This window comes from Gymnoscopelus braueri, assembly GCF_963280865.1.
Source record: "Gymnoscopelus braueri genome assembly, chromosome: 19".
In the NCBI taxonomy this organism is placed as follows: domain Eukaryota; kingdom Metazoa; phylum Chordata; class Actinopteri; order Myctophiformes; family Myctophidae; genus Gymnoscopelus; species Gymnoscopelus braueri.
The window spans coordinates 11,353,289-11,365,788 of record NC_137621.1 but is presented as its reverse complement, the minus strand read 5'-3'; the positions used below and the strand labels follow the sequence as shown (position 1 = coordinate 11,365,788).

The 12,500-nt window shown below is 41.5% G+C and overlaps 1 protein-coding gene across 4 annotated transcripts in view; it reads right to left on the bottom strand.

Annotated features, from left to right (window-relative positions):
* prkd3 (protein kinase D3) overlaps positions 1-12,500 on the bottom strand; it is a 125,760-nt gene that overhangs the window by 6,022 nt on the left and 107,238 nt on the right. For all 4 annotated transcript variants that reach the window (XM_080413574.1, XM_080413575.1, XM_080413576.1 and 1 more), the window contains exons 11-16: positions 11,097-11,373; positions 7,539-7,594; positions 7,131-7,203; positions 5,845-5,951; positions 4,964-5,125; positions 626-724 (exon numbers count right to left, since the gene is read on the bottom strand). In XM_080413574.1, coding sequence (XP_080269700.1) covers positions 626-724; positions 4,964-5,125; positions 5,845-5,951; positions 7,131-7,203; positions 7,539-7,594; positions 11,097-11,373 — 774 coding nt within the window. The remainder of the gene's footprint in view (positions 1-625; positions 725-4,963; positions 5,126-5,844; positions 5,952-7,130; positions 7,204-7,538; positions 7,595-11,096; positions 11,374-12,500) is intronic.

Here is a 12,500-nt window from a genome sequence, read left to right as displayed (position 1 = left end):
CGCGGCACCGAGTGCCGCGCTACGAGCTTGTAGATCTGCTATTTTTGAAAAATCGTGAAAATGTGTGCAAATCTTTGAATATATATATTTTTGCGAACAGTTTTTAACTCAAATCTTTGCTTCTGGGGGGTCCCTGGAACAACATATTTTGATGGGGGTCCGCGGCCAAATACATATAATTTTGGGGGTCCTTGACATGAAAAAGATTGAGAACCACTGATATAGAAACATACGTTTTTCAGAATACTGTTGAGATTTAGGAGACATGTAGAATCGGCTTCAGGTCTCAATGGGTTAAGCAACACAGGAAATACATTTTCAGGTCAGGATGCCAATTTCATCAATCGAGAGAGAGAGAACTCATACAGGATACAAAATTGGCACTGCTACTATAATACTATACTCAAGTAAAGTACAAATACCTCAATTTTGTACTCAAGTACAGTACTTGAGTAAATGTACTTAGTTACTTTTTTGATACTATAAAATTGAGCTGATAAAGTCTCACAAAATTATTTTTGTTTTAACCAAAAAGTCACTTACACCACCTTTAAGCACAGTACATGCACAAAAACATAAGCTTACACACACACACACACACACACACACACACACACACGCTTACCTGAGGGAAGGGTTCTGCAGATGCCAGTAGTACATTCTCAGGCTTTAGGTCACAGTGTACAATGTTTTTGAAGTGCAGATGTCTCAATGCCACCAGGATCTGTTGACAAAAGGCGAAGCCCAAGTCAGCAAAGCATTCAAAATCTTAAAGGAGAATTCCGGACATTTTCTCTCCAGAACCTGGCAACTTGGTGTTGCCAGGTTGAGAAACATGCAACCAGTGTTAAATCGTTCGGCATTAACACATTGATTGCCTAGATCGAGTCAACTCGTTTTTAGAATCCATCGCTTGATTGCCTAGATCGAGTTAACTCGTTTTTACATTTTTGGGGGAAAATTCCACAAGGGGCGACCTAACACAGCTTTGGAATGATCGATCGTCTCTCAGAGAAGAACAATGTGGATGTGACGTCATTCCAAAAAACGTCACTTCCATCCGCCCCAATGATGGGATTTTCAGAAAAACGGCTGTAACTCAGTTTCTTTTTTTTCCATTGAAAACCACCCGTTTCAGCGGACCAAAGCTCCAAAATGGCGGATCGCGGTTGGAAAGTTCTTGTTCCCATGGATACACAGATCCTTCCGTCTACTCACAGGAAACTTTTTCCGTGTGTTTTTTTTACACAATGTCGGTTCCACGGCGTTTCAAATATCATCGGATTGAGGTAATTATACGCCGGCACGGGGATAGAAAACTATGTTTAATATCTTGGCAGTCAATGTGTTAACGGTAGCCTCTCAGGAACTTTCAGCGCATGTTTGACTATCATGAGACTCTACAATGAGTAGTAGTAGAGAAAAAAATAACTTTGCATCGGTTATAATAGACGAATTTCCCTAAGCCACGCGCTCCCATTATGACAACGGAGGGGGTTGAAAAAATGACGACAGGGGAATCTCTGGAAAAAAACAATGCCACTTTTTACGTCGGTAGGTGAGTAACGACACATCAAAGATAACACTTAAAATGTCCGGAATTCTCCTTTAAAGGTCACACATCGGTGGCGTAACCAAGCCCCCAGAGTTGCTGAGAAACATTGAAGCTGCCACCCCAGTGGCCAAAGCTGGAACTGCAGGCGGGGAGAAATACATGCAAAACATACTGAGAGATATTTATATTTATACATATAAATATGTAAACATATTATACATACATACATATGCATTTACATATAAATATGCATCTCGAGTGTATTTAATAAATATCTCGCGTTCAATCCTTGACACACGGGCTGCCGTAGAACGCAAAAAGGACACTAGTGCGCATGCTCATAACTCTATGGGGGGTCAAAATCGAACCAATAATTCTACTTCCGGCAGGTTTCCGGGTGCTTCAAAACGCCAGTGAGCACATTCATTGAAATGATAGCTGGGGGCGGGGCAATCCGCCCTCTAGTTATATTATACCTCTATGGGCGTAACGAATACACCATAAGAAAATAAGCGACGAGTGTGGCGAGTAATTTGATCAAAACTATTCATAGCTGATTCATACAGGCTGATGCCTTTATTCAAGGTGAAAAAACTCAAATTCAAAACAACAATTCAAAATGTTCAAAAGAACCCACGAAAAAAACTAACTACAGTAGCTACTGTTTTCCAAACGGGAGAAGAAACAGTGAGTGCACGCCTGAGTGTGATGTTGGACGATTTCGACAAACTAGATTAAAAAAATCAGTCCAATGAAAGATATGCAGCGTAAAGTTTGTACATCACACGTCTATGTCCATGATTTTATATCAAGTGATGCAACGTATGTGTTGTGAGACACCATAGTTTATAAATCAGGGTTTACGGTTCACACTGGCAGATACAAAAGATACACAGCATATCTGTAGCTTTGTAGCTTTGTATCTGAAGTTGAAGCCAGCTCAACCTTTTTTGTAGCTTTGTAGCAGCTACAAGTGTCGGATGCCAGTGTGTGTTGCCTACAAAAATGGTGGCTGAAACGCTGACTGTGTTGCAATCACCATGCAACACGTATATGAACAATGCTAGCGGTAATACTTCCAATATGATGATGATGACCCATTTATGAAGACATCACTCCAGTGTGTGACAGATGACGTGCAAGGAGGAGAGTGGCAAGGGTAGGAAACAGCACCTCCTTCTCCCCGTAGGATTTAAACAGTGTCTCCATGCAGATTCAGACTAGATCAAACTCCATAATAACTAAAGCATTGGGGGTGGTGCATAGCTAAACATAATGCAGCCCTATGCAGTCGTGGAGGATATGGGATTTCAGCATATCGTTGCTCTCGGGCAGAAACCTGTTATCTCCTTTTTCTTCTTTTTTTTAATTAACGCCCTACTTGATCATACAAAAGCATCAAAAGTAGCAGATCTACAAGCTCGAAACGCGGTGCGAAGCGACACCTTTTGAGCTTGTAGATCTGCTACTTTTGATATTTTTGAATTTAAATTCTGAAAAGTAACAGTTTTGGACATATGAGGTTTCCACCCGACAGAGACGATATGATTAAAGTAAGCCACGATGTCCCCTCTGACCGATGTTTCAGCAACACAGCAAACAACTAATTCTTGGATAATAATTCAGGCGTTTTGACAAGGAAGCGTGACATGATTTTGACGGCACCAGATATACAGCACCCGATCTCATACAAGATCAGCGCACATTCACATGATGATGGCCAAATTAAATATACCAGTAAATTGCCAAAATTTCAAGCAAGTGAAAACAGGGGTTCTGACTCTCGTGACTCATTGATTTCATAGTAAAACAAAAAAATTACTTTCATTTACAGACTCAAAAAATGTTTGAGAATTGAGGTCCTTGGCCTGCTGTCAGCGTGCACAAGAAATATGATGCTGATCGGCATTGTAGTATGCCTGATTAGCTGCGGATAGACACACACGCACACACACGCACACACACGCACACACACACACAGATGGGTGAACGCATGATTGAACGTTAGATTGTATATATGCAATAGCGCGGTCTAAACAACCTAACGTTGTGTATAACTGTTGCTGCGTATTCCACGACGTGGCCATATGGAGCACTCTCGCAGTTGCATAAGCACAGTAATGCCCTTAAATACTTCCAGGCTGACCAGTGCCGTCCCAAACGGACACATGATCTCATCCCATCAAGCCGTATAACTGTGTTCCCCAGGCCTGGCATATGCTAACGCTCCGTGGCTCCGGACCAAAACCACAGTGCGCCTGGCTCTCGCTCTCCTCAAACCCGGGGCTTTGACAAGAGGTTCCTCTGAGCCACATCACAACCAGGCCTGCTGCTTGCTAATGGGGCCGTTGTTAATGGCCCAGCTCCTGTTTGGCCCTAGTCCGCCGACCCTCTGAAAGGCACTAGGGGCCCCCGCTCGCTGCCCGCCCGCCCCTCTCTAATCAGGCCCCAAAGCCACCGGCGCGGCGCTGGAGGGCTGTGATCCACGCGTACAGGGAGGAGGCCATGATGCCATCCAGACTCATGCGAACCATAAACAAATTCAACCCCAATCAGCTCGACCGCGAGAATAAACAGCCCCGGGGATGAGACGTACTGGGCCGCGCGTACCGCCTGGTGCACGCCACAAAAAACTGAGATGAGAGGGAACGAGGCAGAGAGGGAACTGGAAGGGGAACACAGAGACTAGACTATAAGTCCTATACTATACATGGGTTTGACCGGTGTATCAGGCCCAGTGGTGGAAAAAGTACTCACATTTCTTACTTGAGTAAAAGTATCAATACTGCATTGTAGAAATACTCTGTCACAAGTAAATGTCCGGAATTCAAAATTTACTTGAGTAAAAGTACAAAAGTATTGGCATAAAAATGTACTTAAAGTACCAAAAGTAGAAAGTACTCATTATGCAAATGTCCCATTTCACACGTTTTCAAATATATAAAATGTATAAAAACCTTTTGAAAATAGCAGATCTACAAGCTCATCGCGACGCATTGTGAGCTTGTAGATGTAAATGTATATTAGGCTGAAGTGGTTAATGTATGTCTTAATTTGTAATAATAATCTAAATCTGCAAAGTAACTAGTAACTAAAGTTTTCAAATAATTTGAGTGGAGTAGAGGTAAAAGTACTGAAAATGTGCTAATATAGCGTCACAACCGTTTTTAACCACTTTATCCATTTATACGTTGGCTATTCAAAAATAGCAGATGTACAAGCTCACAGCGCGTCACTTCGTGCCACGATGAGAGCTTGTACATCTGCTATTTTTGAAAAATTTGGAACAATAATAATAACAAACACAAATCTTCTCTTCTAGGGGTCCCTGGCACAAAACATTTCAGATGGAGGGTCCGCGGCCGGAAGAGCAGAATCGAACGGAACGTTAGGGGAAGAAAGACGAACCTGCGTGACCAGGAACTTGGTGATGCGTTCGGGCAGCTTGCTCTTCTCGCTGGACAGGATCATCTCCAGCATGTCCCCATGGAGCTTCTCCATGACCACGAACACGCGCTCGGGGGTCTCGAACATGCACTCCAGGTTGACGATGCCGGGGTGATGCAGGTTCTGCGCGCGCACACACGCACACACACACACACACACACACACACACACACACACACACACACACACAGTGAGGAGGAGGAGACGCACACCTCATGTTAACCACTTAAATCCTCTAGATCAGTGGTTCTCAACCAGTGGTTCGGGGACCACCAGTGGTCCTTGAGGGGGTTCCAGGTGGTCCCCAGCTAAATGATGGAGAGTTGGTAACCAAAAGGACCCTTATAGATCTTTAACTCTTGAGAGTGTAAAATGAAACCAAATGGACCCTTGATTTTTGTCTCTCCTATGGTACCAACATCAATACAGTATGGAATTGTGGACAAAATCTTATTCAACGACAACAAAATATGGCCTGAGAGGCTAAATCTCATCAAACGGTGGTTCCGTGGCTCAAATGCTGAATAACTAATGGACCTTGATATGAAAAGGGTTGAAAACCACTGCTCTAGACCACTGTTTCCCAAACACAACAGCATCAAAAGTAGCAGATCTACAAGCTCAAAACGCGGTGCGAAGCGACACGTTTTGAGCTTGTAGATCTGCTACTTTTGCTATTTTTGAATTTGAATCCTGAAAAGTTTTGGACATTTGAGGTTTCCGCCCCGACAGAGACGATATGTATTTGATAACATTATTTCTGTATAAGCATCATGTTTGGAATGGTACTGGACTGGTTCTGTTGATATACTGGACCAGGGTGTGGAGTGGTGGATCTATACCTGCAGAATGGCCACCTCGTTCCTCAGCTGGCTCTCCTGTTTGGTGGGGAACCTCATCTTGTCGATCACCTTGATGGCCACGTCTCTGCCACTCTTCCTGTGTTTCCCTGAGACGTTAAATAGGAATATATATGATGCCTAATCACCCTGGAGGGATTTATTTATCAATAAGGACCGGCTACCCGTCAATTATCCCGCTTATTACACGTCTACTTAATAAATAAATTAATAAATTGACCCAAAAGTAACAACAAAACAAAGTATTTCCTTTCTTACGGCAATGAAAGTATTCCATAAGTGTTGCGCCTCGGAAAACAAACAAGTGTTGATTAAATAGAATACATTTTTGGTTACTGCATCGTCTATTTCTCACTTCAAATGTTTTCAAAAACATTCTTGAGAGCAATGAACGTTTAGATGTAAATGACACGATGTGTTTGTTTACATGGCTGCCATGTTGGATACGGCACAAAATCAAGCAGCGCAGGTTGATATGAGCAGGTGTTCTGAGCCTTTGATTAGACAGCGTTAGTCTGTTATTGAGCTCATCGGTCATTCAATTCAGCGATTGACCAATCAGAATCAAGCATTGAACCAAGCCGTGTAATAATACAATATAACTTACACAATTGGGGTGGTTGTATTTTGTGCTCTTCTAAGACATTTAGATCGGATCTGACACATTTTGACCTGAGGGTCAAGATTCGATTTATCCCCTGAGCAAGCAGGCAGGCTCTATTAGCTCATTGGTAAAAAAAATGGCAGCACTTGCGCGGGAAACCAGGTTCAAATCCAGGATAGAAGAGGAAAGTTACATAGTGCAGCTTTAACCCTTTAAGACCGGGAGAAGCATCTGTGTGTTTTTATTATTTTTTTACCTAAAAAGCATTATTTTACACTTTGGGCTATTCAAAAAAAGCAGATCTACAAGCTCATAGCACGGCACCGAGTGCCGCGCTATGAGCTTGTAGATCCACTATTTTTGAAAAATTGTGAAAATGTGTCCAAATCTTTGAATATATATATTTCAACATTTTTAACTCAAATCTTTGCTTCTGGGGGGTCCCTGGAACAAAATATTTTGAGATGGAGGTCGGCGGCCAAATACATGTAATTTTTGGGGTCCTTGACATGAAAAAGATTGAGCACCACTGATATAGAAACATACGTTTTTTCAGAATACTGTTGGGATTTAGAAGACATTTTTAGAATCGGCTTCAGGTCTTAATGGGTTAACGTAACAAGTCATCAGTGAAATGAATGAATCAAGGCAGGGCATACTGTACCTCCATACACGATGCCAAACTGTCCCGATCCCAGAACCTCATCGGAGAAGATCTGGTAGACTGAGGCGATATCCTGAGAAATATGGAATTAGTACCAGGTTACTTGGGTTTGTTCACATTTCCCGTTTCCCGTGCAAAACCCGCTTCACTTTCACTCAAAGCAGAAAGAGGAACTTGGAAATCCCTTTTTTTCCCCCAAAAAAACTAAAAGAAAAACGTGCATGGCAACAACTTCTCTAATTTGTGCAGCGAAATAAAAACATTGGACATTTTAATGAAGACTTAGCACAATAAAAAATGTACGACTTTAACCACAAAAGAAAAACGAGAAAGACTGGGAAGTTGCTGGGAAGTTGTACAAGATCACCTTGGAGGAAGGGGAAAAGAAAGAAAGAAGTGTCTTCTCACCACGTTCTCCTGGACCTGACAGTTGGACACAGATATGCTGATGGACAGCTCTTGTTCTGGAAAAGGAAAAGCACAGGCCACTGTAAAAACACCACATTAACTCTTTCATTGCCAAAAAACGGGAATTCCCGTCTGATTCTACTATGGCTCTCATGGCCAAGGACGGAAATGACGAAATTCAAAGGAACTAGGAGATAACGCTATCCAAAAAGTTGCTGCTTCATTCAATTCAATGTTGAAAAATAAACGGAGAAAAAAAATAATGTTTACCATGTATTTTTGAGTGAAACATGCCATCTTCAAACATCAAACAACAGATTACTATTAGTTTAGTTACTATTTGATTTTTTTTACAAAACCACTTCCGCCCTATTTAAACTCTGGCTGTTTTAAAATAGCCAATCTACAAGCTCACAACGAGTTGCGATGTGACGCGTTGTGAGCTTGTAGATCTGCTATTTTCAAAAGATGTTTATATACATTTTATCCACTTGAAAACTTCTGAAATGGGGACATTTCATGCATAATGACTACTTTTACTTTTGGTACTTTAAGTATATTTTGATGCCAATACTTTGGTACTTTTAGTACATTTTGAATACCACACTTTTACTTGTGGTATTGATAGTTTTACTTAAGTAAAAGATCCCCCAGGGCTCCAACCTAGGTCCGCAGATTTAAAAAAGAAAAAAATCCCTCAACCTCAACACCAAATGTCTTCGCCAAGGATAGCCCCATCTACAATCTCACAATGTGGCTTAAAACGGCTATTTTTGCAGATTTTTTCCCCCAGAATAGGGACGCTAAGGGTTCGAGTGTTTAATTAATCGCAGGCAGAGAGAGAGAGGCACATTGCTTGAATACTTGTAATAGTCTCCCTAACCCTTCTTTCAAGCTTATCACAGCTGTTTGCAATATAAGCCATATCCCCCCCCCCCTCCCACCCCCCGCATAACGAAGCATGTTATTACACAATAATTTGCCAATAAAATTGATTTGGGATGTTATGTGTGATTGAATGGTGGAGGTATGCGTTGCATTTCATCATTTAGGATTTATGGTCCGGGCCCCCAGGGGGGCCCCGATATACTCAGTCACAAGGTCTCCATGTGCAATGATGGGAAATGATGACAGTAAAACATGTAAACTGTGTAATGTACTTGACATACAAAATTAAGGCTGATCTTAAATCTCGACAAACATGCACTGGGAGGCATTTGTAAAGACTCTTGGCATTGAGGCTGCACGCCACATATCGTCGCTGTCGGGGACAGAAAACCTCTTATCTCCATGTTCTAACTTTTTGTGTGTTTTTTTTTGTAAATTAATGCCCTACTTCAGCGGTTCTCAAACTATGGGTCGCGACCCAAAGTGGGGTCGCCGGAAGGTGCCGTTGGGGTCGCCCATGGGCAACCAAAAAAAAGACGATTTTAAAAACAAAATCAAGAAACGGTAAAAAAAATTTAATAATAAGTGAGGTCGTCGCGACCAACGTGAAGAGGACAGCCACTTCACTAGGGCTGTCACGATTACCAGGGCCGGCCCTAGGATATTTGTGGCCCTAAGCAAGAATTAGGGCCCCAAACACCCCCATTATAAAATCATTATGTCATTTTTTATTGCATACTAAAATAATAACGCTAGTTGTTGGATAGGAGATACATGGCATAATTACAATATGAAAGTAAAAAAAAAATATATATATATATATATATTTTTTTTTTTTTTTTTTTTTGGCCCCCCTAGTGGTTCTGGCCCTAAGTGACCGCTTATATTGCTTATAGCAGCGGCCGGCCCTGACGATTACACATTTAAGTTGACGATTAATTGTCACTCAAATAATTGCGATGAACGATTTCATTGTGTGTGGCCATTGAAAAATATTGCACAGGGCAGATATGACAAATAACTTAAATATACAAAGGAATTATTGACATGTTTTCTTTTTATTCATGTAAGAATTGCAGAAATAGCTGATCTATAAGCTTACAACGCGTCACAAAGTGACGCGTTGTAAGCTTGTAGATCAGCTATTTCTGCTTTTTTAACTCTTAGACTGCCAGGGGTTTTCTAAAACAGTTTGCAGCCTCTGCCAGCAGTTTACATGGTAAAACATAGGAAAAATGTTATTTATTTCTCCGTTTATTTTTTAACATTGAAGTGAATGGAGCAGCAACTTTTTGGAAAATGTTATAGTTTCCCTTTTCTTTTCTTTTTTTAATGATGATTTTTTTGCTTGCTTTTGCCATTGTTTATATCACATCTGCATCTCCCAACCTGTAGAATAGTGACACGCCCACTTTGGTTCCCAGTTCAGGGCAAGAAAAAATTATTTTTTGGGTTCCAGTTCCGAATCAACTTTTAGGGTTCTGAACCAATTCATTTTTGGTGGAAACACCCTGGACTGGTTCAAAATTAGGCGGGAAAAAAGAAGGAAAACCGGTTCAACCCCGGTGGAAAAGGGGGGTCACGCTGTCAGTGGCTCAGACTGCAGGCCTCCAGAAAACGCACAGGTCCAAAAACAGCTTCATCATCTGTTTAACATTATGAGTCTGTCTGTGCGTCTGTCTGGTGCACATTAGAGGTCATGACGGACAACGCTCGTGTCATGACCGCTCACGTCTTGACTTTCATAAACGGCACATTTTCCAAACATCCTTTGCAGAGAATTTAAAAACCTCATTAACCTCATTAATGAGTGTGAATTAATCTAAAAGATTCATCTCAACTAAAGAGCCTTGAATGGACAGCAGCACAAAATAATCCATTTTTGCTGTCAACCCTCAGATGACGCAAAACAATGATAGATCCTATCATCAACATGATTATGTTTATTATTTATCATCGATGTAATCACTCTCATCTCCTGTACAGATGTTATTCAGTGGCTGTGAAGGATTGAACAAAGCCTTTGATGGAGATCTGAAAGACAGCCATACTAATCATCTTCACCCCCCCTGAACTTTATGTTTTAACAGGGCACTTTGTGCCCAGTCATCTCAGCCTTAGCTCATCATAACCATGAAAGCGCTGACTCACCTTACAGCCTCACCTCGTTGACCTATAAAGACTGAACTATCAGACACTGGGAGGGGAAATACACACTGAATCAAACTCAGACGGAGTTTGACAAAGACAGATCTTTATCAGTCTTTGTAGATTACTCCCTTCATTCCGAACAATCTTGATATATATTTTTTTGTAACAAGATATTCAGTGACAAGGTGACTGGACTATGACTGAGCCATACAGACCAAATATCACATTCTTTTTACCAAATAACTCGATATTGATATTGTGACAACATTGTGCTTTCACAAAATATAACCACGTTTAAAACCACACTCAAAACCCACCTTTTCAGACTCGCATTCCCTACCTCATTTTAATCTCCCTTTTCTACCTTTTATTTCCATATTTTTTTCTTTTGTGTCCTTAGTCTTTAAACCTTTTGACTAGTTTATTCCTAATAAAGTTGTTTTTATTTTTGCTTCTGTAAAGCGACTTTGAGTATAGAAAAGCGCTGTATAAATTGCATGTATTATTATTATTACTTACTGTGGTCCTTTCCTTGCCCGGCGCCGGTGGCCACGCTGGGCTGTGGCGTGACGGGCATCAGGGCCTGGCGGATGGCCTTCTCCCAGCCCTGTGCCACCTCCGCGCCCACGCCGGACGCGGCCAGCGCCGGGCTGTGGTAGTGCCCGACGTTGTTCTCGCCCACGTAGTACACCATGGTGGACGTGATGATCTCGAAGCAGTGGGGGTTGCTGCCCTGGGCCAGCTGGCTGTAGTCCTTGGACGCTTCCACCTGCAGGATCTCCGACAGAGGAATCTCCTGGAGGATGGGATAGATAGCCGGGAAGATATTGTTTGATTAGGGGCGTCACACGATGGGGTCCCCCAGATGTACAAGCTCACAGCGCGTCACTTTGTGCCACGCTGCGAGCTTGTACATCTGCTATTTTTGAACATTTTAGAAAAATCTTGAAAGTGTTTTAAAAATGTTGAATATTTTTTATTTTTTTTAACACAAATCTTCTCTTCTGGGGTCCCTGGCAAAAAAACTTTTTCAGATGGGGGTCCACGACCAAATACAAAAAGTTTGAGAACCAGGGCTTTAAAGGGATATTCACTTTCAAACATGTTTGGGTCATCTTAAAGGGCAAGACCACTTTGGTAGAGGTTTGGGTTGTGTAGTTACCTTGCCATGATGTAACTCCAAAGGTGGGCAAGAAATAAAAAATAATTGCTCCATTGATTAGAAATTGATAATTCAAAACATGCTCCTCATTGACTTACATTGTAAGGTAAAACTGCTCTCAAAGTCACTCTTTTAGCACAAAAACGAACGCAAACAAAGTTGATTCAGACAATATAGAACATCACCAAACCCAGTACTGTTTTTTTTTTAAATAAAAATGTCAACTTCCTGTTGATTTTGCCATTTTTAATAAGTAGAAAACCCGGACTGGATCGGCGGATCCGGATCCAGATCTTCAAATTGTAAAATCAACAGGAAGTTGACATTTTTATTAAAAAAACGAACAGTACTGGGTTTGGTGATGCTCTATATTGTCTGAATCAGCTATGTTTGGGTTCATTTATGTGCTAATAGAGTGACTTTGAGAGCTGTTTTACCGTACAATGTAAGTCAATGAGGAGCATATTTTGAATTATCAATTTCTAATCAATGGAGCAATTATTTTTGATTTCTTGCCCACCTTTGGAGTTACATCATGGCAAGGTAACTACACAACCCAAACCTCTACTAAAGTGGTCTTACCCTTTAACGTCTACTTCGGCTTTTGTGACGGGCTGCTGCATCTATGAGTTCCGTCACATCTAGATTTCGGGCCCTCACACCTACGTTACACCGCCAATCCGACCGATATGCCCATATATGGAGATCTCCGTATGTGTCAGTCCTTATCCCTTTAATGCTCATATATGGAGATCCCTGAT